Raw genomic sequence first — 26,220 nt, forward strand, 5'->3', positions numbered from 1 at the left:
TTGGCCAGCCGTGCACCCAGATGTGCCGGCCCTCCTGAGACGCCGGGCTCCTCTGGAGGCTCAGCCGCTGACATTGGGGGAGAGCCTCCACCTACACACGAAGAGTTTGTAATTGCGTTGCCTGGGAAGACTCGGCTGCCCCCTTCTAGCGCCTGTATTCGTCAGGGCCAGACTTTGACACGGAGAATCAAAGAAGTCCACCGGAGCACAGCCACGGTTCGGCAAACACGTTGGAGTGCGAGCTCCTACATATCTGCAGAACGGTGAGGCCCCGTTACGCTACGCTTTATGCCTCTCGCTGTCGAGTTTCGAGACACAAAGCTCGCCAAGACGAGTACACGGGATGAACAAGGGAGCTTTCATACAACCGTCGCCGTGATGAACGACTGCGCACACATTCCAGCTGCTAAAACCACTGGGCGACAGTGCCTTGCGGAATGGTCTGCTTGGGCAAATACGGACGAATGACGCGCTTCTTTCCCAGTGCAAATTATCCAGCTATCCACACAGGAGCGCAACCTTGCTGCCATCTGTCCCGCCTCCCTGCGACGCCCAACTCGCGCAATGCGACGCCGAGCATCAGATGGAGCGGCGACCGAAGCACACACAGATAGACAACGTTTCAGCCCGATACAAGCACAGAGACGCTAGGAAATCGTGTTCTAGAGCCCATGGTAACGCCACTTTGTACCGACAGGGTTCGAAACTGAAACTAGAGCACATGTCCACGATGTTCTTCCGTTCGAGGGCGACTCCAGCGGGTCGGGCCGACGGAAACACACAAGAGGCTGAGTCGCCATAGTAAACGGGGTCTACCTCGTAGTCAAGCCGAGAGTACTTCTCTCTGCAAGGGGAGCACCTGGGGTGTAAGGCCTCAACCACAGGCAAAACGGTACAACCTTAATCAGCGCAACTGCCATTTTCCTTGAGCGTGATGCTGTTCTGAACAGTGATGCACGAGCTGACACGGGTCGACGCAGGGAACTCCGCTAGGTACCTGTCTCGTCCACGGACAACTGCCCCGCCTGGTGCCCACGCCCCCCCCTAAGGCTAGACCTTCCGTCGGTGAGGTATTAGCGCGGGCCTCGTTTTCTTTGTTTGCCTCGTTAACCCAGCTCGTACGCAGACTGCTGTGAGAGAAGGCGACGAGGGTCCTTCTCGGGCATGGTCGGAGTAGAAGGGACTTCGGGCAGATGGCCTAATTCTAGCCAGATGGTCTTAACGGCAGGTGGTTCTTACACCACCTGGACAAAACTGTCTGCTGTTGGTTCTCCATGTGAACATCATGTGTGGGTTTGGCACGACGTGAATGGAAGAGGACTCAGTCCAGAGGATAGAAGGGTCATCGGTATAAGGCTGAGCGACCACTGTTACGGCCCGTACTCCTCTTACGAGATGCCGGTGGTATCAGTAGGGAGTTGTTTGCAAGGCACGCCGCTGCCCGTCACGTCGGAGGAATGTTACAGTCCCAAGAGTTCACCACTCCTGTTACTGATCCTGACGGCAACCGCCCACTCCGAGCCTAGAGTGATGCGAACGCGGACGCCCCGAGGCCGAGACGAAGCCCTGGGTTACGAGGGTAAGACCCACCACCGCGTCACCCTCTCCAGCCGTGTAAAAAAGGAACAACCACAATAAGGTGGCTAGCCGAATTTCCGATGAAAAGGCGTGAAAGACTGCGTACATTATCGGGGCTGCGTCTAGGCCAACTGGCGGCTACCCCAGGAGCGGGGCCCGGAACGCGGAGGAATCGGAGCCCTGAGAAACCCGCGGACGCCAACGGAAAACTGGGGCGAAAAAGAAAACATCAACGGAAAAGAGGAGAAGATATAAGGGGTTACTAGTTATTTTATGCTTTACTTCTTTCTTCTGGGGAAGCTGAAGAGTAAGGTGCCAGAGCTTCTGTCTCAAAGCCCGTAAGGCTCGAGGAGGCGACCGTGTCCTATCCAACGAGTTTCCGAGTCCGTCACCCACCAGTTCTCCGACGCATTTCTTTTCTTGAAGGAAGTAGTTCACAACTCCGAGTGTTTCTACTCGTCTAAGAGGTGTCGGCGGTTATCCTCTCTAGCCGCGGCGTGCAAGGGCGGAACACTTCCTCGGCCGAAGGCTATGCTGCCATGTAGGCGACTTCTCAACGACATTCTACGGTCACACGGCTGCCTGATAAGTCGGACCAGGAGTCTCGAGCTAATCAAAACGGATGCGAGACTGTCTACCAAATCCGTACTAGAAAGGGGTACTCCGCACACAACTCAGCTAGTGTTACTTGAAGTGTGACAACTCTGCTTCACGAGTCGTCCGCGCCGGGAGAGAACCTTCTGGAATGGGAATGTGAAATTGTGATCCCTTGTAAACTGAAAAGAGGGGACCAAACTAGGCCTCCGTCTCTTTATTCATCTGTAAGTTCTGCCTCAGCTGGAGTCGAAACAACTTCGGCACGGTGGCTCTTCGTTCGTCAGGCGCCGGAGCGTCTCCGAGGCGACTCCTGGCTTCCCGAGAGAGCAGAAACGCTGAACGATTGATTAGTCCAGTCAAAAAACTTGGAAAAGCTATGCCGCCGACCTTCACGGGTCCTGTTAGGACACTTAGTCCGAGGCGCCTACTTGGCCATGCTCATGTCCATTTCACTCCTTGATGTTCTCCTACTTACCGTGGCTGCTCTGTCGCCTCCTACGGACAAGGAACGTTTCAACAGTTGGACGAACACGATGCTTGGCTACGTTTTTGCGCGTCAGGCCTTGTTAACAGAAGATGCTCAGCTGTTACTTCGGCACTCGTGTACGGCAAAAAAACATGACATAAAGTCGCTTCGCGAATTCGGAGTTCGCATCGTGCGGTGCTAATAGTGGATCCGTACGCACACCGATGATAATAAACACCCGCAGGCAACAGCTCGCCCACACATTCCATAGAGCTTTCCAACCCAGTTGCATGAGAAAACAACCGTCGTGTATTTTACATAACTATACAATGAAGAAGGTACGGGAAGAATCCGTGGGCGCGCAGAGCCATCTCGTGTGCAGGTGCAATGGATGCGGGCGGTCAAGAACATGCACGGCCTTGTGCATTACTTCCCTTGGCTTGATCCGAAGTATCTTCTGTCCCTCTTGCGCTCTTATCTGGTATTCCTCGCATCTTCCCCGTACAGATATACGTATGGGAGCACAGATCTCCTCTCCAGCTGTACGAGGGAAGCAGTGGTTTTATCAGACTATCTATCTGTTCAAGAGAGATACTCTCAAAGTGATCGCGAGACATCGCCGCATGCACGCACTGCCAGGGTTGAGTCGTAGCCGTAAGAGCAAACAAGCGGTGCATGTGTAGTAACAGCAAAAGATCAAGGGAGACAGACATGCAGAGCCTACATTCGTTGCGTTTCTCTGAACTCCTCTATCCTTCTTTCTTCGTACTTGTATTGAAGTTTCCCGTGTTCCTTACTAGACAAGGAGAGAGAAAGTAGCGCCGTGGGAGAGACAAGATGGATACCTGCCGATGAAAACAAGACCGAGAGTATTTGACTAGACAAAGTCGGCGAAGGCCTAAAAGGCCGTACGACTCAAACTCCTACGAACAATCAAGTTCCTTTACTTGCCTTAGAACGTCGATGCAGACCTGGTGGACGTCTATCCAGTCCCTCCGTGAAGGAGACTTTCCTTCTTTAACTTTAGTCAGGTACAGCCCTTTCATCTCTTCTTTCTCCACGAGGTTTACGTGAGTTTTCGTCTATCCCTTGCCTTTCCTTTCCGCTTCACGTCCCTTGTCTCGTCAAGGAAAAGTGGCCGGAGTTATCTGTTCTCTTGGCTTTACCGTGAGTGCGAAGTATCGCTTCACATTCGTTGTTCTAAACTTTCTCCTTTTCCTTTTAGACTGTCGAGTGTTCGTCAGTCTTTCTTCTATTCATCTTTCTTTGTTTCTTGTATTCAAGGCTCGCCTCTGTGTTTTGTTCGCGACTTCCATCCTGAAATGAATTTCTTGCTCTTCTCCAAAGAACTCTCTTCCTTCCTGTTGCTCTTTCAAAACGCCTTGCACTCATCCCATCAACCTCTCTTCCTTTCTTTCTTACTTTACTTCTACTTCTGTTGCTAAACGCGTAACTGAGCGCGTGGAGAAAGGATTGCCTGCCCCCCTTATCTGAGCGCTTTAACACACATGACGAGAAGAGATAATTTAGAACAGGTCTCTCTCTCTGTGCTGCTGCCTTTGCTTCTTGTAATCTGTCCTCTCTTTCACTTTGCGTGTGACGCTGGCAACTCCCCAGCGACTCTCTCCGTGTTGACTTCTCTCTCTCATCTCCTTCATTTCAGTTGTTCTCTCGTACACCGACCAAGCCTATTTTTTGAATACTTCGACCAGACGCCTGTTGTTTCCGCCTCATTTTCCCTCGCTTAAGAGTCGGTTCTTTTGTGTGTACATACACTTCAGCCCAGGGATCCTTATCATCAAGGGCCTGCTCGAATCATCCCCAGGTGCGACTGCCCCTTGACTTCTTTACTTCTCGTGGTCGCACCTGTACCTATCTATATATTTACATACGATCCCAGTTCCACATACTTCTTATGTTATAGCTGCTCCCTTAAGGGCCTGTAGTGTATATACACCGCATCTGAAGAAGTACGATGATCTTCTGTTTTTCTTCAGAGAGAAATGGAAAGCACCTCTCTTTCGACGCAAATGGAGACACTTCTTCACATCTGTTTCTCTGCCCTCAAGATGTGAACTCCCGTTTTCTCCTCTCTCTCAATTCGCTTTCTCGGGGTCGATCATCTCCTTTTCTTTGCACTTTGTATCGCTCCAACACACCTTCGCCATTTGCTTCCTTCTACCAGGGTGGGTGTCCTTGTCTGAGGTTTCTACAGCTACCATAGGAGAGATTAACATGATGAGGCAGGCCTTCGATACGCAGCCCGCTTATTCTTCGTCTTCTTCTTGTCTTTCTTCGAGTCGGCGTCCTCGGATTGCTAACTTCTTTGAAGGTATGGAAAGAAACAGTAAGATGATTCTCTTCAGCTCTTGAACGCTCACACCAGAAGGCATATGCATGAATTGGTAGGAGTGTCTCTATGGATGTATGAATATGTATGTGTGAATATGTAGTATGTATATGCATGTATGAATGAGTAATATGAATATGTATGTCTGGGTATGTAGTAGTATATGTACGTATGGATATGGATCTCTCCACGTTCAAGTATATATAAGCGTATATGTATGATATGTGTATATGGCTTTCTTTTAATTCTTCTGGTCATGCCGATCTCTCTTTTCTCTTCTCCTGTTCTTCTCCTTCTTTTCCTGTCTGCTTTTTTCTTCTTGTTGCTCTTCAAAATAAAGATGGTGCCTCTACAGACTTTCATCGGAGGCCAACATCTCTGGAGAGGAACTGGGAGCTTCTCCGAAGTGCTATAGATAAGGCGTTCTCTGGATATGATGATCTAGCGTCACTCTCGGCTTCTTCTCGAGCTGCGATCAAAAATAAACAAGCTCTATACATGGTAATATTACTAGGTCTTGCAAGTCTTAGAGAGGGAGACAGACAAAGCGATCGCGGATTCTTCTGTCTAGCTGGCTATCTGTTAGTCTCCAGTCTATCTTTCTTACGTGGTATCTATCTATCTATCTATCGTTAATCTATCTATCTATCTATTTTTCTTCAGTTTATCTACGTATGTCTCTTTAATCTAGCTATCTATCTTCAATCAGTCTTCAACCTATTTCTCTATTATTTGTCTTTCGTTAGCCTATCCTCAATCCGTTTGTTTCGTCTGTGTATGAGTCTGCTAAAGTTCACAGGAACTCTATAAAATATACATATGCATGTACTGTGATGCTTCATACATACAAGCGTAGATGAGTATATGTCTCTACTGTGGTGTTTCGTACATCTTCATTCACATTCGTACATACTCATACTCACGTATACTTACGCTTAACCTCCTATAGCATATACAGGCGTCATTCATATCTTCCTTCTTCTCCCTGCGAACATCCTATAACCTCTCTTTACCACACGTCTTGCCTCAAACGTGTACTAGCCTATCCAGGTGCCTGTCTTTAATCCATCTGTCTCTCCCTCTTCAGTCTATCTATATTTAATCCATTTACCTATCTATCTTCGAGTTTATGACCCCGAAGGAGATGTTTCTTTCTTTTCTGTTCTCTTGATCCGACAGAGCGTAGAAGAGCTTGTCCTAGAAGGCTATTCTCAGCCGCTTTTAGTTCGGCTCTTCGCCTATCTCGATGAGAAGGTTTCTCACGTCGTTACTTCTCTTTATCAACATCTCCGCACTGTTCAAGATCTCTCTTTCCTTGGCATTGTCGCAGCTTCATGGACGGCGTTTCTCAGATCTCTTGTAAGTTCTTTTGGTAGCGCATCTCTCTCTCTCTATGTATGTATAGACTCTCATGAGGAGAGTGGTGTGCTTCTCTGTGTGACTCTACTATGGACACCTTCATATTCCACTCACGTAGCTATGTATATCTTCATATATATATATATATTTGTATATATATGCGAGTGTATCTACGTAGACATACACATGTGCGAATATACATGTATATATATGCATGCATACATGCCTAGCACCCCCCCGGTTTGTATGTGTAGATTCCATGGATCTTCGTAGGGACATTCCTATAGCAGCAGGCGTTTCTTTCTCTCGTTGTCTATCTCCGTCAAGATGCACGGGACTTTCGCTCTGGGGTCTCTATCTATTCTTTCCTTCTCCTTATCTTTTCTTCTGTCCGTTTTTCTTTTTCTTCTTCTTTCTACTCAAAAGTGGTTTCCCCGAGCAACGCTTCCGTTTCACCTGGGGTCGATTGCTTCTTTTATATCCTGTTTTACTCGATTCTTTTCTCAGATTCTCCACTTCCTCATTCATGAAAAAGCGGAGAATTGGTGTCTCTTTATGCGTGTATCATGCATGCGCTTGTTATGTACAATCTCTGTAAGTATAGTGTATGTCTGTGTGTATCCAGGGGTATGCGCACGTTTGTATGGATGAATATAGGTGTGTAAGTATCTACCCATGTATGAATATCTATGTATATCTATGTATGAATGTATCTGTATATATAGGTACACGAAGTCGATTCACTTGTCTCGCAGTGTCCCTGTACTCTCTCTTTCTCTGTCTTTCTCTCTGTCACTGTGTAGGCATGTGTATTTGTATCTATGTGAGTTTTTCTCTTTCTCTCTATATATCGGGGTTTCTATGAGTATGTCGCTTTCTCCCTCAATCTCGATACATTTGTATATCCTGTAAAGCAGCTTCCCCGTTTCTGTCTTTGTGCAGACCAGTTGTCTAACTTTATGTGTGAACATAGCTCATACGTCCTCTTGTGCGTCCATCTTTCTTTCATGTTGATAGAGTCATTTGTATCTAGGTTTCTCTTCTTCATCTCATTTATCACGCTCTTCTTTCCTTATCATTATCATTCTTCATCTGTGTTCCTCTCTGCTTCTTTCCCACTTCTTGTTTCTGTCCTTTCTGTGAAACACTCTTCTTTGCAATTCGCAGCATGAAGTCGTGCAGGTCTTCTCTTACTTAGAACGACATGTCGTTGCCTACACTCCAGACTCCTCGATTGTTGAAGTAGCTGAATCGATGTGGCTAAGACATCAAGGACAATGTGGAGCAGACTTTAACAGCACTCTCTTGAACTTCATTCTCGAAGCCATTCGGCTTCATAGAACAGGAGACCACACATGGGAGGAAGCTCTTCGTACTGTCATCCGCATGCTCTTCACTCTAGGCGTAAGTTGGTTCATCATAGGAAAAAGATGTCCAGACTTGTCTTGTCATCTCTTCTCTTCTCTTCCTGTTGGATATATAGTCGACCCCTAGTCTTGCCGTGGAGGACATGGCTGTGTAAGTTGTCGACTACATGTCTATCTTCAATACATTTCTAACCTATCTATCTTTAGTCTGTCTCTCTATCTCCAATCTATCTATCCATCTATCGGGTTCCTCCTTCTCTTAACTGGTATTCCACCTGCTAATGGTTTCTTTCTCTATCAAGGCCAATCTCCTGTCAATCTCGTGAACGTCTGCCTCTTATCACTTCTATCTTGCCGGGGCGTCTCCCCTTTCTTCATGATCTCTGAGGGGCGGACCATCCCCAGCCTCATCTCCAGTAGACTCAGTACCGATATATCTATAGAGTCCCTTCCCTCTTTCCAAACCTCTTTTTATCCACGGCAAAGCCACGATCTTCATCTCCTGTCGAATAGAGCTCTCCTTGTTCATTATGTCAGTCTAACATGATGAAGGTATATCACATGATTCCCATCTCTGGTTTACCCTACTAATCTCTATCTCCTCTCTCATAAATCTCTTCATTATCTTCATCCAGTTGATATATTCTAATCTCGTACAAGTAGCTCTAGCTCTCTTCCGTATGGCGATGTATGCTTGATATATAAAAGTCCTTTTAGCCTGAAGTATGGATGTCTTTTCACTGGAGTCGTCCTGATCTTTCTTGAGTATGACTAGTAGTAGTAGAAGAAGAAGGAGGAGTCTGGAAATCTTTCATGACGATTGGAGACGTCTCCGTGGCACGTGGGGTCTTGAACATTGCCGCCCTTGATTTGGGGTGACGAGAATCCTTTCTTTCGTATCTCTTCTTATCTCTCTCTTTCTTTCTTATCTCTCTCTTTCTTTCTTATCTCTTGTCTCTTATCTCTTTCTTTCTTTTTGATCTCTTTATTCTTTTCTTTCAGCTGTATACAAAGGCCCTTCAGCCAAGACTACTTGAAGCGTCTTCTCTGTTTTATCGGGAAGAAGGAGATCATTTGACGAAAGAGATGTCTTTAGTTGACTATGCCTGTCACGTCGAAAAGCGGCTAATAGAAGAAGATTCACGTGTAGATGCTTTTCTCGTCCCCCCATCTCGAGAACCTCTTCTTGATGTCGTTAGGAAGCATCTGATCGAAGATCATGAGGACTTTCTCTTGACTATAGACGTCCTGAAACAACTGACAAAGAACCGTGAGACGCTTCATTTGCGACGTCTTTATATTCTCTTCAGTCAGATTGACGCCCTAGATCTTCTTAAGACCCGTTTCCTAGAGACAGTCAAAGTGATGGGACTTGAACTTCTGGAGAGCTTACAGAAAGCATCCTCATCTTCTTCCTCGGGGGGGGGGGCTACTACGGGTGGAAGACAAGAAAGAGAAGAGGAAGAAGAAGAAGAGGAAGGCGGAGGTGTATCAAGAAAAGACGATGTAGAGAGTTCAAGTGAAGGAAATCGTACGGCTTGGGTCGGACGTCTTCTTGACCTTAAAGAGACTCACGATGTTGTCTGGGCGACGGCATTCTGTCAGAACCAGGAATTCCATCTCGGGATCAAGGTAAGGGGAGAACAAGGCTCTCAAACGCACTCTTTCATCTTCTTCTCTTCTTTGCCGCTCCTTCCTCCTCTTCCTCTTCTCTTGCTCTTCTTTCCTGAATCTCGTCAAAAGGCCTACATCTATGTGTTAGGCAAAAGAGCTATCTCTATCTCGACAGCAGTGCCGTCATGTGTCTGTCTGTCCTTCGTGGATCTGTGTATTTCTGTATCGGATCTATCCATATGGTTGGAGTCTCTCCAGTTCTTCAATAAGATAGTCATTTCAAGAGTGTCGGTAGTCATTTACGCCCTTCTTCTGTTGGTCAGGATGAAGGCATAGTGAAAGCCTGCGTGCGTGTCACGTCTATGGAAGGAGATCTCGTTGCGTAGATATCTCCAAATCTTTGCACCTGTCGTCTTCTAGGGGATAGACTCTCGACAGGTGTAGAGATGAAGCTATGTGTCTTGCCTTGCACGTTCGATTTTGAGTGTATCACTCCATAAACATGTATTCGTATGAGTTCAGCTGTAGCTACACCTGAGACAAAGAGGCGGGGTACCGACATAAGATTCCTTGTTCCTCCGTTGTCTTTTTTCCCTTCAGGAAACATGGGAGAAGTTTCTCAATCAGGATGTCAGTGCTATGAAGCTTGTTACTCGATTACTTGGTACGTAGTAGGTTCTCGTCTTTTTCAATCCTCAACTTCTTACACAATCCCCCAGTGTATGTGTATTGCTTCAGCTAGCATATCTGAGGTCTCGGTGTCTACAGACAGACAGATACATACACATATACATACTACCTGTTTGTCTGCACATACATATTCATCCATACATGCTCGTAGGTACCTCTATATTCACACATACACCCGCGCACAGAGTCAGTCTCCCCTGACGGCCAGGTGGGATCAAGGGGCAAGCTCTTTACTTGCTTTAGTCTTTTCCTGTAGGTTGCTGAAGGCTCTCGTGTGAAGTAGAAGAAGAAGATAGAGTTAAGATGTAGACACCGCTGTTCTATGATATCTGTCGTATAATGGCTTGTCACCGTGAGGCTGTGAGATACAGGAAATCGAGTCGTTGTGTGTCAGTAGCGTACTTTCATCTCCCCCTATTCTTGTCGTGATGTATCCATTCCATAGATGATCCTACCCCTTAATCTATGTGCCTCACATGCACATCTTTATGGCACGACTCATGTGCATGCACGAAAGACAGACTCGCGTCCGTCCCATGGTACGGTTCCGGGTAGAAGAGGGGAGGATCAATTCTCATTGTAAGACAGACAGGGAGAGAGAGAGAGTGTGTCATTGTATGCCTTGAATAGTAGATAGATGTTAACGAGGAAAGGAGTTTTTATCTGTCTTCTCTAAATCATAGAATTATCCACAAGAGAGAGATCACGTTAGCTTTTATGGTCATGGTGGTAACAGTAGGAAGAGCAGTAAGAGGGGGAGCAGCAGGAGGAGTCAATGTGGGTATCTGAGGGGTGTTGCCCTTCTTTGAAAAGCGTTCTGAAGAAGTTCATGAAAAGCTTTCCAGCTCTCCTATCTACGATATGTTTGATAGTGGAGAGAATCTGTTGGTTTCAAAGGCTCAGATTGACATGTAGCGAAAAAGGAAACAGGGTGATGTAACTCATCGCCCTAGGTGTACGTACACCCATGTCTCCACCCTAACGTTATATACACGGTTTATATGTACGTACACCTTTACAGAGAGAAACGCGTGTATGAGATCGCTTTCTCAAGTCTGTGAGACAGGTGGGCTTCAAGCCTTCTGAGTCCAGGCTCGAATGAACTTCATTTCCCCCAGCCATGTTGTCGGGATTGCCTATCACTTGTTGTCTTCGGGTGTACATACAGCTAAAGGGCCAGGGATGTCATCAGGAGGAATACCAGGGAGTCATGAACTTATCGGAGAAGGGAGCAGTCATCGACTCTTCACAAGTACAGGGGAAGTAGGAGGAGATAGTGGCACCATTCTGAGTGAGCTTAATAGAAGTTCGTCTGGAGTCGGTGGTTCTTCTAGAGAAAATGTAGGTAATCAGCACGCCATGGAATCCCAGCAGCAGGCTAATGAGACGCCAACGCATTTTGTGTATTTGCTTCCACCTGAGGACTTGAAGTTGATGCGTGAGCATAGTATGATTGTGTTAGATAAGTCGTCCACTATCGCAGCAACTTTAAGTCGTTTTAGAGAGAGGCACGACGCTTTGCAAACTCAAGAAAAAACAGATGTGAAGATAGAACAAGACAAGGAGGAGAACGATAATAGAGACAAGAGTGCTGATCAAGGAGAAAAAGTAGATAGTGGTGACACCCGGAAAGATGGGACCTTGAATAGTAGGATGACGGGTACATGTGGTGATTCTCTTTCATCGCCGTTTTCAAGTCGGGATGTCCCATCTGTGAAGGAGAATCAGAGAGAAGATAGTGTATATATAACACCTGTATGTTTATCTGGAGGAGGGACGTCTTTTTCCATTGGTGGGTTTGCTCACATAGAGATTGAAGGCTGCGTAGACGATGGAGATTCGATGAGGAATCTGATACTACAGAGATGGCATCACGCAGATATCCATTCTCTTGTCTACCATGTGAAGTGGAGGGTGAAGTACGGTACAATGCCAATGCTGCCGTCAAGAAAACAACCTCTGTGTAATCTCCTGGGGGCGCATCGACGGCAGTTTCTCTCCACATTCGTCCCTGGTTCAGTAGCGGGTCTTCTACAGCGTAATGTGTTTCATGGTGGTGTCGTTGAAGCTGTCGTGGAAGCTTCTAAGTATCAAGAAGTCATGCAATGCATCCAAGATTACGCTGAGTTTGGGAGTCGCCCTACGGAGCCATGGCCACATACAGGTGCTGCTTCTGCTGGCAACAGCCATGCAGGGGGTGGGGCTTCAAGTAAAGGGAGCGGAGCAACGGCTCCCTCAGCAACCGGGGGAAGTCATCACCAACAGACATCTACTGCCAAGAATGGAATGTCTGGATCATTAAATGGTGGAGGGAACGATCAGAAATCGATTCCTCCGCCTCCTCCTGTCAGACCGCCAGAATCGCCTGGAGGTGTGGCAGGAAATCAACTGTGTATAGGTCCAGGCACGGCTATAGCAGCAGTTCACGGGTTACAGTCGTCCGATCAGTTAAGTGTGTCATCTGCTAACAGTCAAGGTGAAGGAACTGCATGCAGCGGAGGGACGTCTTCAGGATCCACAGTGACTAGAGAGGAACATCAAGAGTACGGAATCCCTGTAGAAGTGGGTCCACCCCCGCTCGGGCTGAATGGCGAGCCAGGAGAGGCAAGCAACCCGTATATGGGTTATTGTGCGTTGCTCCCGTTTTTAACAGAGGAACAGTTCCATCATGTTCGCCGTTTGCAAAAGAAAGCCATAAAACTGTGTGGATATAAACGTCCTTTCTCCAGTGTCGAAGGATCCACAGTGTTTGTTTCGTCATCTGAGGGCAAACAACGGAAACATCGAAAAAGGAAAAGGAAGAAACCGAAATCTTGCAGTTCAGACGGTGGTAGTGATGTTGGAGAGGTAATCAAGGAAAATGAGGTCAGGGGCACTACAGATGATCTGGAGCCACGTACAGAACCCGCCGGTAGTGCATACGCAGCAACAAACGATAGCCCTGCTGCTGGTGAGGCTGCTGGGGACGATGCCCGTGTTTCAATACACTCAAAGGGAGAAGGAAACCATGATACGACCGGCGGTCACGCGAGGCTGGCCGTTGGAAAGCCTCTTCCCCCTGTTCCTCCTCCGCTGCTGGGTAAATCGTCTTCTCACACCGACAGTACTAGCCTAAACGGTGCTGAATCTGGACAGGTAAGATCTTCATCACGAGGTACGACCCGAAGTCTTGGCTGACAACAGCTTCCGCAGTAGTACCAGTATGAGTACAAGCGTAGTCTGGCTGACAAACATCGGAAAAAAGGTATACTGAGGGGACAGCATCAGACCGCGTCTGCGAGGCCGCGGGTGTCAACTGTGGCATAGCGGTCTGTTCAGTGGGGACGTCGCTTACCGGCTTCACGTGGTAATTGGCGTTGGGTGACTTTGGAGCCTTCCCTAGAGATAGGCCTTCAACTCCTTTAGAGGGACAAACTGAAGTAACCAGCATGGCTTGGTGCCTGAGCTCCTAGCCGACGGCGGATAGCAGTGATGCGGTTTGTAGGTGGTTTTTGGATCAGGAATTCAGTTGGTGATGATGAGAAGTGCACGAGAGGAGACAATCGGGGTGCAGTCACGGTTCAAGTCAGTTTGGGGCCTAGTAGAACATAAACGGCTGGCTGGGCACCTGTTTTCCGTGTGTTGCACTGTCCTGTATCACGTACGCTGATACATGGAGGATGCGCCCGGAAGGATGCACACATGGTGTTACGGGGGGCCGCTGGCCAGGGCGCTGTCGCTCTTGCTGTGCAGTCCAGCGACCTCCGGCGAGAGGGGGACCTTACAAGCTTGGCAGAGCAGTCAACGAGTGTTGGAGAATGTGTGCATGTACTGCTGTTTTTCAGATACGGAGTGTTAAACAAGAAGAACAGGAGGAGCCGTCGCCTGTTGCTGATGCCAGGGAGAGACTGGGAACGCGAGCTCAGTTCGAAGAAAAACATGAGCTGATTGAGGCACGGTAGCTGTGACCGGTTGTTTGCCTTGTAGCGTGCCCGTGTTTGAGTATGTCTTGGATGTTGCGTTGGTTGCTAGAGGTGTCCTGGTATTGCAGTGGCGTATTGTAGTGTCTAGGGGAGCACAAGGCCTTCGGTCACTTCAAAATCCTTGAAACGAGACTCCAGTTTGGACATGAGAACTGTCAACAAATTGTCAAGCGACCTCCAGACCAGCCCTTTCACTTTCGGTCCAAGGTTGTTCACGGGACGCTGAGCTCTCAGCTGCTCACGAAAGTGCTCTGTCAGCAGCAAAAGTGTCATAGTCGTTTCACGTGGGAGATCTGAGCCTTGATGTGCGCTGGCTGCATGTGATTCATCCCTTCCGAGCTAGGGATCGAGATACTTGGCCTCGGCCCCCCACGGAGGCGCGACAGCGCTTCGTTGCTGTTGATCATTTGTCGCTCTTTGAAAGGCCTTCACACAGCACACCGCCTAGCACGAGTGGAAGAAGCCTGTCCCGTCAACCCATGACGAGACTGCCTCTCCTCCACATCACTGCATACTCCCGCGAGCGGCGTCTTCGACCGCGCGAAGGTCGGTAATATCCTCCTCAGAGAACAGGAGCTCTACGCCAAAGCAGGAAATTTCCACCCACTGAACTGCCGTGGAGCGGTGGAGTCCCCCATGTGACGACTGTGGTATTTCCTGGGTGAGGCGGTGTAGTGTCCATAGAGAAGGCTGCAAGCAGGGGTTACCGTGGCTGTCCACCTGGCGGACGTCTGAGGGGGGAGGCCCGTTGGGGGCTTCCTAACACTGCATGCCTCGGGGTTGCGAGAGGCTGTTCATTTCGGCGCCGTATAAGAAAAGTACTGTGGGCCTACCAGGGGCTGTAGCCTCAACCAGTGACGGCATGCCAGCTGGCACGATGATCTGTCATGGCAAGTTGAAGCAGCCGTGCGAGGCGCTCGTCAAGCCCCGAACTCTGCAGAACTCGAGAAGCTCTTCAGCCTCACGGTCAGACTACTGTTTGGTGCGAAAGGACGGCTAATTCTGGCAGAAGGAGGAATCTGACTAGTAGCAGTAGCCGCTTTGTACTGAAGTAGCAGTCCCGTGTAGGGAGGCCGGTCTTTCCTGGGATCGATTGCGCCTGCTCCGCTGCGCCGGTCACAACGCGGAATGACCGAAGACAGTTCCTGAGTCCCACTAGCCTGGCTCGCTGAAACCCAGGAGAAGCATTGTGGATACCTTATGATTCCCAGGGCGACTGGAATCATTGCGATTGAAGGCTACTAAGATTATCGGAACGCTACCACCGCGAGGTGAAACTCGGCGGACGGCTGGCTGTGCAACAGTCACCGCGCCCTGTAGTGAGCCAAGTCCTACCGACCTGTAAGGACACGCCTAGTCAACTTTCTGTCTTCGCATTCCTAAGAAAAAAAACGGCGACGAAGCCCGGGTCTTCTAATCGGTATTTCATGTTCTCCCCAGCGCCTGAACGCTAATACGTGAGTCCGACGAGCGAATGTGCCCGGGAACCCGGCTGTTGGGCACCCTGGTGACCAGGCAGCATGCGTAGCCTCACATACGTTAAGGGCTCGGCCCTGCGGCCGAGCGCGTCAAAACAATTGGAGGAGGAAACGCTGAAGATGGAAGCGCAGCTTTCTCAGCTACGGAAGATGCAGCAAGAGAGGACGCAAAACGACAAAAAGTATGTTTGTCGGGGTTGAGAAATGCCGTCTGTGGCTGAGGGTGAGAAATGTCGTCTCTTTGCTGTTGGTACGTGTGGTTCATCAGGGCGTTGCCCCGTGGTCTCACACAAACTGCAGGCATCTCTTGCACGCCGGATACCGTGAACGGTCGCGGTTCCGTATCCGCTGGCGTCTCACTTGGGAGACGGCATCGCCGCTCCTGCCGCCAGCCTTGGTTGAGATAGAAAGAAAACTTGTGTATCATCGGACGCTTCTGATTCGTAGGGCCACCCTCAAGAGTCGTTGGGTCACAGGCGGCACCGAGGTAAAACCCTGAACAGAGCACGCGTTGACAACTCCTTAGAGCAGTGACCCAACCCATCCTTGTATGAGCCTACGACGAGTCTCCTATTCCTCCAGTTGCCGAAGTACCTCTGTCCTTTGCCGACATGCCGAGGACACTCGAAAGAGAACTGGAGTCAGCCACTGTCGAAGAGGCCCTACATGGACATTCTAGTGGTGGGAAGTGTCGGAGAAGGAGCACGTTTCTCTCTGCATATCTCTTTTCTCTGTAGGTGCCTTTGACAAAGGGCTACGTCGCCGGTGTGCTACGACAAAATACTGGCAGCGCAACGACCAAAGAAAAGGTCAGACCGCGCGCTGCTGCAGGTGAGGCGAGGACAATGACACCGCGTTGTCTGCCAGCACTGACCGGACATGGGCCAACACTGAACGAGCAGCGTCTGGGCATCTACTCCGTTGGTAATCTCGAATGACATTCCGGGTCACAGAGGTGCGAATTTTCGCCGTCTTCCTATTCGTTCCCTCGTCGGGGCGACACCCCACCGAACCCTGCTTGGAGCCTTGGCGCAGAACCTTACATGGGTCCATTCGGAGTCTATACATTTGTGGGGGAGAAGGAAATGAATGACGTCCATCCCTGTATGGCGGCATTCGACAGGCACAAGGCGAGTAACTGCACCTCGGGTAGTAACCCAGCAGCCGTTCATTGACAAAGAAGACATCAGGCTTGCTAGGCTGGCATCTGACCAAAGTGCGGACTCCTGCCCTGGAGTGAACTTGCTTCGGACAAGAGCTCGAACGGACGACCGTGGAGTCGGTCCCAGCATACGGGGAAACCTGTGCGACGGCGGTTCGGATGTTCGAAAGTTTCTCGAAGATATCAACCTTGGTTGTTACGCTGACAAAGTGCTGGCAAGCGGTTTTGATAGCATGGAGATTTTCTCCGACGTTGCAGAGGATCATCTCGACACTCTTGGTGTCGCCCTGGGACATAAAGTCAAAGTCAGTCCATCGTCCCGGCAGGCTTCTCGCCGGTGTTGTACTTGGATCTACGCCCCTCCGCTGCTAGGAAGAAATGTTGTCGGTCTGCCTGATCGTGAGGAAGTGTAGTGTTTTCTACAGTATTTCTGAGCCCCGCTTGTCTTTAGCTAGAATGTATGGTTGAAGGGAGAGGAGAATTCAAAGGGGGTGTTCGACATTCGATTGGTTCTCAGATTCTCAAGAAGATCCGCGAATATAAGATGCTTCAAATGATGGGACCGCCTGTGGCCCAACAAGCAGCGAAACCTGCACTCCCGGGTGACGGTGAGAGGCCAGGCTCTCCACCAGGTATGGGCGTTATTTCGCCGCCAATGTGTCCGCCCCGAGCGAGACCTTCAAGCGATCCATGCGATCAGGTCTCGGTGTCCACGCGGAGACGCGACCGACACCCCTGTATCTTCATGGAAAGCAGCCACACAACGGCCACCTGGTGTGGTACGTCTCGCAGGCAGTTGCAATAAAAGGGTATCCTCCACATCAGCCTCGACCTCTGGTCTCCTCTCGCCTGCCCCGCGAAGCAGACGATCCAGCCCAACAACACGCCAGGAAACGAACGATCCCGACACTCTGTCGGCTTCACCAGACAACACTAAACGCAGCAGTTTCCGCTGGAATGCCCTTCTAGGCGAAAGGTAACAGTGTCTAGGCTGATACGGTCCACAAGTTCCTCGCTACCCTGCAGATTCTACGCAGCTGCAACCCGGTGCCGTTAGACTAGAACCTCAGCTGGAGATGTAGTGTGGCGTCTGCCTCCCCTTGCGTACTAATTCGCGCATTACGCGGATGCTACCAAACCAGGTGGAAAGCAACCAGGAATCAAGGGGATCCTGAGCCAGGAGACAGTTTAGGTCGGTCTGTGAGATCGTCGGAAACCTTATGCCAGACACCGGGTTCTTCATCCGAGACAGGCGTCGCAGACGCCGCCTGCGGAACTGCTACGGCTTTCAAGGAAGAAGGAAGGAAGGTAAGCTGGGCTCCCTTCTTCGGAGTTTCGGAAACTAGTGAATCAGGCAACTGCACGGGTAATCCGTGAATGTTTCGCCTGCTAACCGACTCCTGACAGGGACTGAACATGGCCGCCAGTAAGAACATTACCAGACCTGAGAAGTTAGCTTGTACGTCTCTGCCGGCTCACCAGTCTGAAGGTGTCTGACTATGGCTACTACTCAACTAGGTATCTTGCTACAATTGTTACAAGCTCTTTTATTTGGCGCTTTCCCAAGAACGCGCAGGTGAGCACGCGTTCACCGCTCAGATGTGAGGTCCACTTCGAAAGCTGCAGAACGTGAAGCGCGGCATTAAGCCGCGACAGAGCTTTCAGCGAAGACACCGCTAGCAGGACTGCCGCTGTCTCTCCCGTGGGCTCCGGATGTTTCGTCCTGGCGGATGTGATGAGCCTGCGATGTGCCGTTCCTCAGAAGACGAGACGGCCCGAAAAGAGTTTTGCTCGAGCGCCTGCCGAAGTGCGTACGAAAAACACGTGCTTGAGAGGAAATCGCGACTTGAGGAAATTAAGAGTGAAGCTAAGAAGGTCAGCCGCCTCTTCGACGAAACTGTCCGTGAGGCGTACTAGCTCCACTCCTGCCAATCAAAATGGTGCATGGGACAGCGAACCAAAGTAAGCCCAGCGGACCCCATCGAACTGACACACTTCATCTAAGAGTTTCTGCGAACAATCCTGGCTTGTCTACAGGTGTTCGACATGGGCGCTCGTCAAGCGGTTGTCAGCACAAACGAGCATTCAGAACCCTCGCCGAGACCGTCAACGGAGCAACGCTGGCCCGTCACACGAAGTGCCCCCTCTTCGAAACTTCGCTAGGGCCCCTTGGGCTCGTGCTGGCGCCAGCTGAGAGATGGTGATATCAATCAAGCATCCAGATCTCTCGCTTGAAACGCAGCGACAGACCACCAGAAATGGGTCTGTAAGCCACTAAATGAGACCCTGTCTCGAGTCATATGACCGCTCTCTTTTTCCGTCTTCTACGGTCCTCGCGGGGTACAATCTTTTCCCGCTTCGTCCGAGAATTCACACAAGCGCTCCGTTGAGGCTGAATGTGCCACAGCGAGCCATCATGGCCATTTTTAGGTGTTCCATCTTCTCACTCAGTGTCGCTTTGTGTGGCGTGTTGATCTCCGGCGCACCTTCCACAAGCGTAATTACCAGCTCTGCCACCGCAAATTTGTCCCGAAATGACCTCCCTGATCATCGAGGCCTCCGACGCAGGCTCCAGGCACAACCGGGGACTGCAGGCCGCACGGCTGCTACCCAGAACGCGACGGACTTGGGCCAGTTGGCCCTTACGTCATCAGTTGAGGCCATGTACAGCGACTGGTATGAAGCATACCTACAGTGGTACTACGCTCAGCTTAATCAACCGACGGCCTACGGGTGGAATTACGGCCTGCAGCCACCGTCGATGCCTCTATTTCAGACCCCGCCTGCCGGCTCGCCACCCCCTTACGTGAATGGGTATCCAGTCATTTTCAACGGTGCTGGGCTGATATGATTCCCATGTGTTCTTGCGAGTGTGCACGGCTAACCCCGTCAACGCGTGCTTCCTGGTGCCTCTGTGTCTCCGCAACTCCCGCGGGGCACTCCAAGCTGACACCCAGCAGAGAGACGTTCCGGGACCCGAAAAGGGTGTCCTCGATGCAGCTTCGCCCTGAAAGTGGCACTGCAGATCGCCTGAATATTCTCACGAGACGAGTACGGCTTCCCTCGGTTTGGTTGCCCTTATCGTGTCTACGCCTCACCAGCAACCGTGTACAAGGTATTCGTCAGAAGTGATCTTGTATGGTCTTTGGGGGGCTTGACTAACATACGCATTAGCTGTCGGAATGGCTCAGTTGCTTTTCGACGAAAACTGTGATAATTGATAAGCTCTGTTGGAATCGGCCTCTGTGAGACCTGTTGCTCATATAGTACCGGGCCACAAGCAAGGCTCCACCTGATCATCAGTTACCATGAGACCCACGTCGGGTTGCGCCTTCAAGAATGCCGCATGGTCGTCATTGCGCAGCAGTGGAAAGAATATCTGATCCATTCAAAGACGGGGGCACGCGCCGAAGAAAGCCCGGTGGCCACAGACGGAAAAGCGCGGTCCCGATAATCAGCCCCTGACTTACGCACCCGTAGTAGCGGCTGTCCAAAGAGCTTGCTGCAGAAAACACAGACACACTCTCGTGGAGCTGAAGCAAGTGTTAACGGTGTCTCAGTGTATCACAACGTCACCGGCTTGAATGTATGCACATCGTCGAGAAAGCATGTCTCTCCGGCACCGGTCCCAGCCGCTAATCCATACTACTGTACCAAACTCCGGAAAGGTGAAATAGTGCATAGAGACTCCACGACAGTCGTGTATCTCACAGGCTCACAAGGTGGGAGACACACATCAGCCGCATTTTGCAAGAGCGCAGGAGGCAGCGCGGGAGCTAAGCCGAGCGCCCTGTGAACACCCGTATCGTTGCCCGTCAACAGCAACGGTCGCGCGGAGGGCTACAGACAAGACGGGTACTTCAATCAATATGGCGTCGGCAGAGCACTCTGCGCGCTGTTGACCCTGAAGATGTACATACTTCCGTTGTCGCCTTGGACCCAGATATGACCAGGAGGTACGAGCACGATGTCGCTGCCAGTGACTTTGAATTGCTGCTGGCCGTTTCCCTCCTGTTTTCTCTCCACTAGCAGGATGTCACCGGGGAGGCCAATAATGCGTTTGCAGACAAGTTCGTTGCCAGAAGGACCAATCAGTAGAACGACGCTGCCTCTCTTGTACGTCGTGAATTTCTCAAAGAAAGACCATCCACGGAGCCAAGGAGTTATTTTCTCTACGATGAGTAACGCTCCAGCTGTCGGGATAGTGGGTTCCATCGACGAGCCCGCAGCCTGTATCAGGAGATCGGCAGGTCACAGAGGACCAAGATTCACTCGATGCTGTATTTATTCTAGACACACTTTGTACAGCTTGTGCACCATGCACGAAACCGAAACAAAGCGCATGTGCAACCTATGAAGTGCCATTCTCCTCTGACAGCTTAGGACACGAGCGGGAGGGCACTCACCTGGTCAGCAGCGACGACATACCCCTCAACCAAAGCGCATACCGAATATGCCACGGTCCATCGAGAAAAGATGTACCAGGCGGTGTAGGAGTCATTTACTTTTGACCGGGAAGTTTCCGTAGTGTGACCCAGATTTTTCCCCTTGGCTGCACGGAGTTGAGGGACAGCTCTCCTGATGAGCCGAAGACTCCTCTGCCACATCGCTTACAGCTGTAACCCTTGCCAGATAAACGGCTAAAGCAAGGAAACAATGGGAAGAAGCAGAGGCGTGTCTGCTGACTCGCGGCGCCCACCCGGCCGCTGAAAGGTGTCCAGGCCGGCAAAAATGTGTCTGCCCGGAAAGAGAAAAACACACCTGTGCTCACATCAGCAGGGTTTCACCGTAGAGACAACAACTAGGCTGCGGCGCGAGGCTGCTGAGAAGCGCTGTAGAGGGGGATTCTCTTGAACGAAGCCTAGAAAGGCTTGGAAGGGGTCGCATGCGTAGCAAGCCGCGGAGAAGCCCTGATTAATGCCTATGGCTGCGCGCGTTTGGGAGTGGCACACAAACGATGCAGTGTTCTTTTCGGCGCTGTGACAGATACCAATCTAAAGTCCAGGTTCTCTAGTGATGGTGCGACACCAGGGGGGCACCCGGGCGGATGCTACGGGACAGGCGCATGCGACCAATATGACCTCAGACGCCCTCGCCCTCCCTTTCCAGCGATATCGGGGCTGCAGGGCAGTTCAGCCAGCAGTCTTCATTCTCTTGGTGGTATCTGTCCGTACGGAGGGGCGAGCTTGAATGGGGCGATCGAGAAGTACGCCCGTGCTCAACACGCATGAGCAAAGCCCCGAGCCGGCTTCCCCTCGTTTGTGTAAGGCTTTGACCGCGACTTGCAAGACTGTCAGTGTGACTTGGAAAGGCGTTCTGGCGTAGTGGAGCGTTTTGGCTTTTTCCCCTGCGGCATTGCCGCCATGGCGCTGTTTTTTTTTTTCTGTTCACCATCTTTAGAAGCGCAGCTGATGAAAGGATGCAGCTGCAAGAAAGTCCAAGGAGATCTGCAAGGACGGTGCCCAAACATACTGTGAAAACAGGGAGTGTGCAAAGTGCGAAGCCCGCGGCGATCGACGAGAAGACGCTGATATCATTCTTTGCTTACTAGGCTGACTACCGGTTGTACGTCGGGCGGCACTACCAAGTGCTAATAGGGATCCGACTTGAGGTTGACATCTCTGAATACCCCGGTGTACGAGGCTCACAGTATGATCAGAGCACAAATAAGCTTCTCGTTTGAGGGAGAGTGCAACCGACATCTCCAATGAACATTCCGATCAATGGGGCGCAGCCTGTTACAGCTGGTAGTTCCAGTCGGGGCAAGGGATCTGTATGGGCGTGTCGTACAGATGAACGCAGGACCTACAGGGTTATCACGTTTATTGTCGCCAGGCCAAACGACCGCGCAGCTCAAGTGCGCAGCCACCGTAGGAGACAAGCCGTATCTTGGCACCTCTGGAACCGGTCACCTGATATAGACAACGCCTATCAAGCCAGACTCATTTGAAAGAACGAGCATATGCACACAGTCAATCTCCCGATGGAGACAACGTCTCTCAAGCCAGACTCATCCGAAAGAACGAGCATATGCACACATCAATCTCTGCAAGCTGCCGACAAAGCGTCGATGTTTCGATCCAAGTGTGCCTGCACAAACTTACCAACAGTACACAAGCCCGGACAGAAGACAGTGTGTGCACTGTAATGATGTATGCTCCCGCGAAGTCGGGCAGCCAAACAACTAGGAGCACATCAACCAGTCCGCCTTCTCAGGCCCGTACGAATATAGCTTTCGCAACAGCGGCAGCAGCCGTCATCACTCCTGCAGTTTGCTGAAAGCTGGTCTAATTTTCAGGCGCAAGGAGGGCTTTTCCGGGGGCCCCGTTTGCAACGCGGGGCCGCCCTCATGCAGGCAGATCACGAGTTTTGCAGAGGTACGTTGACCACGGCAAGAAAATGCGAATGTGGTAACCTTATTGTGGCAGGGGCTTTTGCAGTACCCGTCCCCTGCCATTGGGAGGATCTTTTCTCTCAAACCAGCATTTCTGATTACTTTTTGTGCCCCAGCTTGCCAACTATCGGGACCGAACCCCAGGGGACCAATCCCAGCACCAGACACCGTTTAAACCTGGCACCTGTGCAGGGCCCCGAGAGAAATTGAGCAGTGGCAGGAAGATTTCTCAATATAAAGAGCAAGAGTTATTCATACAGGTAATGGAAGGCGGACGAGGCTCCGTCACTGCGGGATATCGCAGGCACGGATATCGGTGATGGGCTCTCAAGACGCTATCGTTCTGAGCATGTGATATTGTGTCTGTACATTCGCTTGTCTGAAGGGTCGCCCCATGAAGAAATCTACCTAGTGCGGATCAGGCGACTCTGGAAATTTACTCAAGCTCAAAGAAAAGAGAACCTCCCGCAAACGCGCTCGCGCAGAAGTAAACGCAGGGGTGTTGAAGAAGCAAGAGAACGATTTAACCGGTAACTCTAAGTAGCAGTCTGTCTCCTTTCCACTCCTTTTTCTGGCATACCCGCTTGAGTAATCGGCTTCCGTACTCAACCAGAAAGGTGAATAAGCGTTCTCAGACTTTGCCCAAAACGACTTTTCCACTCTGCCTCCGGCGCTCGACCAAAGGGGCTGGCTGCAACATGAGATGGCGTAGGCGCGTCGTGGTCCCGTTGTTCGTGAATGAGGGAAAACATGTTTACAAACTTGTTCGAAAGCCGCTTGAGCAAAGCAAACAAGCTCTGCAAAGCTGTGTAGCTATCTCTCGTTGAAACCTAACCTACGCTTTGGCCCAGCTGCCGCTGTTACCGAACACCCCCCGTTCTGCAGCTTCCGCCAAGATGCGGCAGCTACTTTTCTCCTCTAGACAGAATGTCCAAGCGTAGTGCTGGAAATTGACAGTTGGCACTGTGGCGAACTAGCTGGACGAAAGGTGCTGGGGGAACGGCCCTCGTCACTGCCCGCAGTTTATGAGCAGACGACCCGGCCACACCGATCTGTACGTATGCCCGGTTAATCGAGTAGATTAGGCCCAACATAGAAAAACACTTTCAGTACGCGGACGCTGGCAATTCCTCGCGCTCGAGCTCCGTGATAGTGCGCTCCAAGACAGATTTCAAACTACCCATCCCGAGGCAAAATCCCGGATCGGGAGCTCGAGGGAGCACAGAGACATGAGCAAAATCAATGATCTTGAGCTGAGCGGAAGCAGCCAAGTCTCTCTTTTCCGTAGATGTACCGAAGGTCTGCTTGTCTGAGGCAGCGTCATAGCCTAAGAAAACACTACTGCCGTATAAGTTGACCACTGTCAGCCGGACAAGGGTCTTCGAAAGTTCCTCGGCCTTCAGCAAAAATTCTCTGGCTAGTTTATACTGGCGTTCCCTCGGACCAGCAAAACCGAGAAACGTCCGCATGACCTTGATATAGTCATCAATCGTCTTCGGGTACTGGTACCCTGCTGGAGCCCTTGAGCCTCCCTGCACGGAAAAAACTTTACCGTCTTCCTCAAGAGCGGAGAGACCGCTGAAGGCCAATCCTAGTCTCAGGCTGCCTCGTTCTTCCGCATACCGGGTTGCTCGAGCGCGTTTCTCAGGTGAGGCATCATCGCCATATGTCCGAGTCCCTACAGAGTTACAAACAGTGCAGCCACATATTCTGCACCTCAACAAACTCGGGGAATCTGCGCACCTCTCGCCTTCCCAGATACTGTCCCGCACACTCGCCAAACCTGTCCCACTGCTGACAGATCAGCGATCGGCCTCCATGGCGCCTCGTCAGTCGACAATAGATGACTGGGGCGCCGTGAAGGCAGCTCGCCGACCGTACCGGAGAAAATCAAGGCTTACCGAGTTTCAAATCCAGAATGACTGGTCTCCGCATCCCTCGGAGGATGTTGACCAATCTAACAGCGGTCACCTGGCCTCTTGCGTGGGACTCTTCGACTGAGGCGTCGATGCATTCAGCATCGACCCCAGTTATCTCCAGTCCCAGAAAGCCGGGTACCCACGGTAGGATCTGTCGCGTCTGAAAACAAGCATCTGGCGACACGGGCCACCACTCTCCCGGAAGGAAGTGAGAAAGCAGTGCGGCTCGTTCGAAGAAGACGCTAGAAGGATCAGACCGACTCAGTTGCGCACTTGTTGTTTCTGTGGGTTTCTTGCGAGAACGGAGGAGTTGAAGTAGGTTTGACGTATGTTTTTGAAGGTGTCGCCCTCCGCCTTCTACATTTTCCTGTTGTGTCAGGACGGCGGCATCGACGCAGCAATCGGTGCCGTGGAAGTTCTTTTCTGGACGGCCTGCTGGAGTGTAGACGACACAGGGCAGTCCCTCCTCCCCTCCCCTTGTAGCAGCTTGGTGTAGCCAGATGTAGAAACCCGCCTCGTGAAGACTGCAGGTCTTCGTCACCGAGGAATGGTCTGCAGAAAACGAGAAGTTCTGCGCGTGACCTCCGGCTAGGGGAACTCCGACGATTCCGCGTGTGGCAAATGCCCCAGCATCTGATACTGAAATCTGGACGCACGTGCGGTGCTCTGTCATGTCCGCAGCACCCACTACCATATTCCACGAAGCCGCTGTAAGAGGTCACCTTCAGCTATAGGCTTGAACTTGATTTTTAGGATGAGCCAAACCTCAAAGAAGCCGCCGAAGGGCAGTCTGCTAGCTCTGCTGCAACGCAGTGGTGCTGTAGGTGTCAGGGAGCGTGCCTGAAGAATGTCGCAGAGAGCTTCTGCAATCGGGGGCGATGTGACAGGCCGGTATTACAGCAGCGGACACGGCTTGTTCGTGCTCCGCTACAGCGAACGAGCCAGCTCGAGGCGCGGTTAAAGCGTAAAGCCACCAGCGTTCGGTCTTCCCCCGAACTTGTAAGCAAGTCATACCGAATGTTCAAAAGGGCAGGAAAACGCTTCTGCGGACCTTTTTGAGAAAAAAGCAAGAAGAGATTGCTCCTGTTGACGATGCATGCAATTAGACTGATGGCTCACGCCAGCTCAGGACGAGCAGAGAACATGCAGTGGCCAAGCGTACCAGGGACGCGCCAAACGACATTTTCCCGGCTGGGGACTGTTCCAGCTTGAGCGACTGCTGGCTGAAGAGCAGAGTCAAGCATCAGGATGCGTGCAATGCTGCGTCTGCGCTCGTCTATTAAC

At 50.9% G+C, this 26,220-nt stretch overlaps 5 protein-coding genes across 5 annotated transcripts; 3 read left to right on the forward strand and 2 right to left on the reverse strand.

The window, feature by feature from the left end:
* Positions 1–3,347: 3,347 nt before the first annotated feature.
* Positions 3,348–10,043, forward strand: CSUI_002858 (cullin family protein). The gene is made up of 7 exons (XM_068063057.1): positions 3,348–3,672; positions 4,639–4,973; positions 5,332–5,492; positions 6,171–6,350; positions 7,518–7,754; positions 8,720–9,349; positions 9,932–10,043. The coding sequence occupies exons 1-7, from the start codon at positions 3,605–3,607 to the stop codon at positions 10,001–10,003; spliced, it is 1,683 nt and encodes a 560-aa protein (XP_067924961.1). The 5' UTR covers positions 3,348–3,604; the 3' UTR covers positions 10,004–10,043.
* Positions 10,044–11,119: 1,076 nt separating this feature from the next.
* On the forward strand, positions 11,120–14,166 carry CSUI_002859 (dense granular protein gra10; the record flags this gene model as incomplete). Its single annotated transcript, XM_068063058.1, has 2 exons — positions 11,120–13,156; positions 13,846–14,166. 2 exons carry the CDS (start codon positions 11,120–11,122, stop codon positions 13,960–13,962), a joined length of 2,154 nt encoding a protein of 717 aa, XP_067924962.1. The 3' UTR covers positions 13,963–14,166.
* Positions 14,167–18,547: 4,381 nt separating this feature from the next.
* On the reverse strand, positions 18,548–21,609 carry CSUI_002860 (signal peptidase i protein). Its single transcript, XM_068063059.1, has 3 exons — positions 21,030–21,609; positions 20,544–20,853; positions 18,548–20,125 (listed from the first exon to the last, which is right to left on the reverse strand). Exons 1-3 carry the CDS (start codon positions 21,228–21,230, stop codon positions 19,977–19,979), a joined length of 660 nt encoding a protein of 219 aa, XP_067924963.1. The 5' UTR covers positions 21,231–21,609; the 3' UTR covers positions 18,548–19,976.
* Positions 21,536–23,343, forward strand: CSUI_002861 (uncharacterized protein; the record flags this gene model as incomplete). The annotated part of the gene is made up of 1 exon (XM_068063060.1): positions 21,536–23,343. A coding segment is annotated over one exon (318 nt), but the record flags the coding sequence as incomplete, so codon positions are not given.
* Positions 23,344–24,123: 780 nt separating this feature from the next.
* CSUI_002862 (inositol polyphosphate kinase) lies at positions 24,124–26,015 on the reverse strand (the record flags this gene model as incomplete). The annotated part of the gene is made up of 2 exons (XM_068063061.1): positions 24,919–26,015; positions 24,124–24,695 (listed from the first exon to the last, which is right to left on the reverse strand). The coding sequence occupies exons 1-2, from the start codon at positions 25,628–25,630 to the stop codon at positions 24,124–24,126; spliced, it is 1,284 nt and encodes a 427-aa protein (XP_067924965.1). The 5' UTR covers positions 25,631–26,015.
* Positions 26,016–26,220: the final 205 nt, after the last annotated feature.

This window comes from Cystoisospora suis (genome assembly GCF_002600585.1).
Source record: "Cystoisospora suis strain Wien I chromosome Unknown contig_1214, whole genome shotgun sequence".
Taxonomy (NCBI): Eukaryota; Apicomplexa; class Conoidasida; order Eucoccidiorida; family Sarcocystidae; genus Cystoisospora; species Cystoisospora suis.

Bases quoted from the DNA above. Each gene is read 5' to 3' on its own strand.
- CSUI_002858 (XM_068063057.1), top strand. From the start codon at position 3,605: ATGCAGACCTGGTGGACGTCTATCCAGTCCCTCCGTGAAGGAGACTTT. The intron at 4,974-5,331 runs GTATGGAAAGAA...TTCAAAATAAAG, and splicing joins GATTGCTAACTTCTTTGAAG to ATGGTGCCTCTACAGACTTT. The intron at 7,755-8,719 runs GTAAGTTGGTTC...CTTTTCTTTCAG, and splicing joins GCATGCTCTTCACTCTAGGC to CTGTATACAAAGGCCCTTCA.
- CSUI_002860 (XM_068063059.1), bottom strand. From the start codon at position 21,230: ATGTGGCAGAGGAGTCTTCGGCTCATCAGGAGAGCTGTCCCTCAACTC. The intron at 20,854-21,029 runs GTGAGTGCCCTC...CTCCTGATACAG, and splicing joins ATGTCGTCGCTGCTGACCAG to GCTGCGGGCTCGTCGATGGA. The intron at 20,126-20,543 runs GTATGTACATCT...TGTTTTCTGCAG, and splicing joins GGTCCAAGGCGACAACGGAA to CAAGCTCTTTGGACAGCCGC.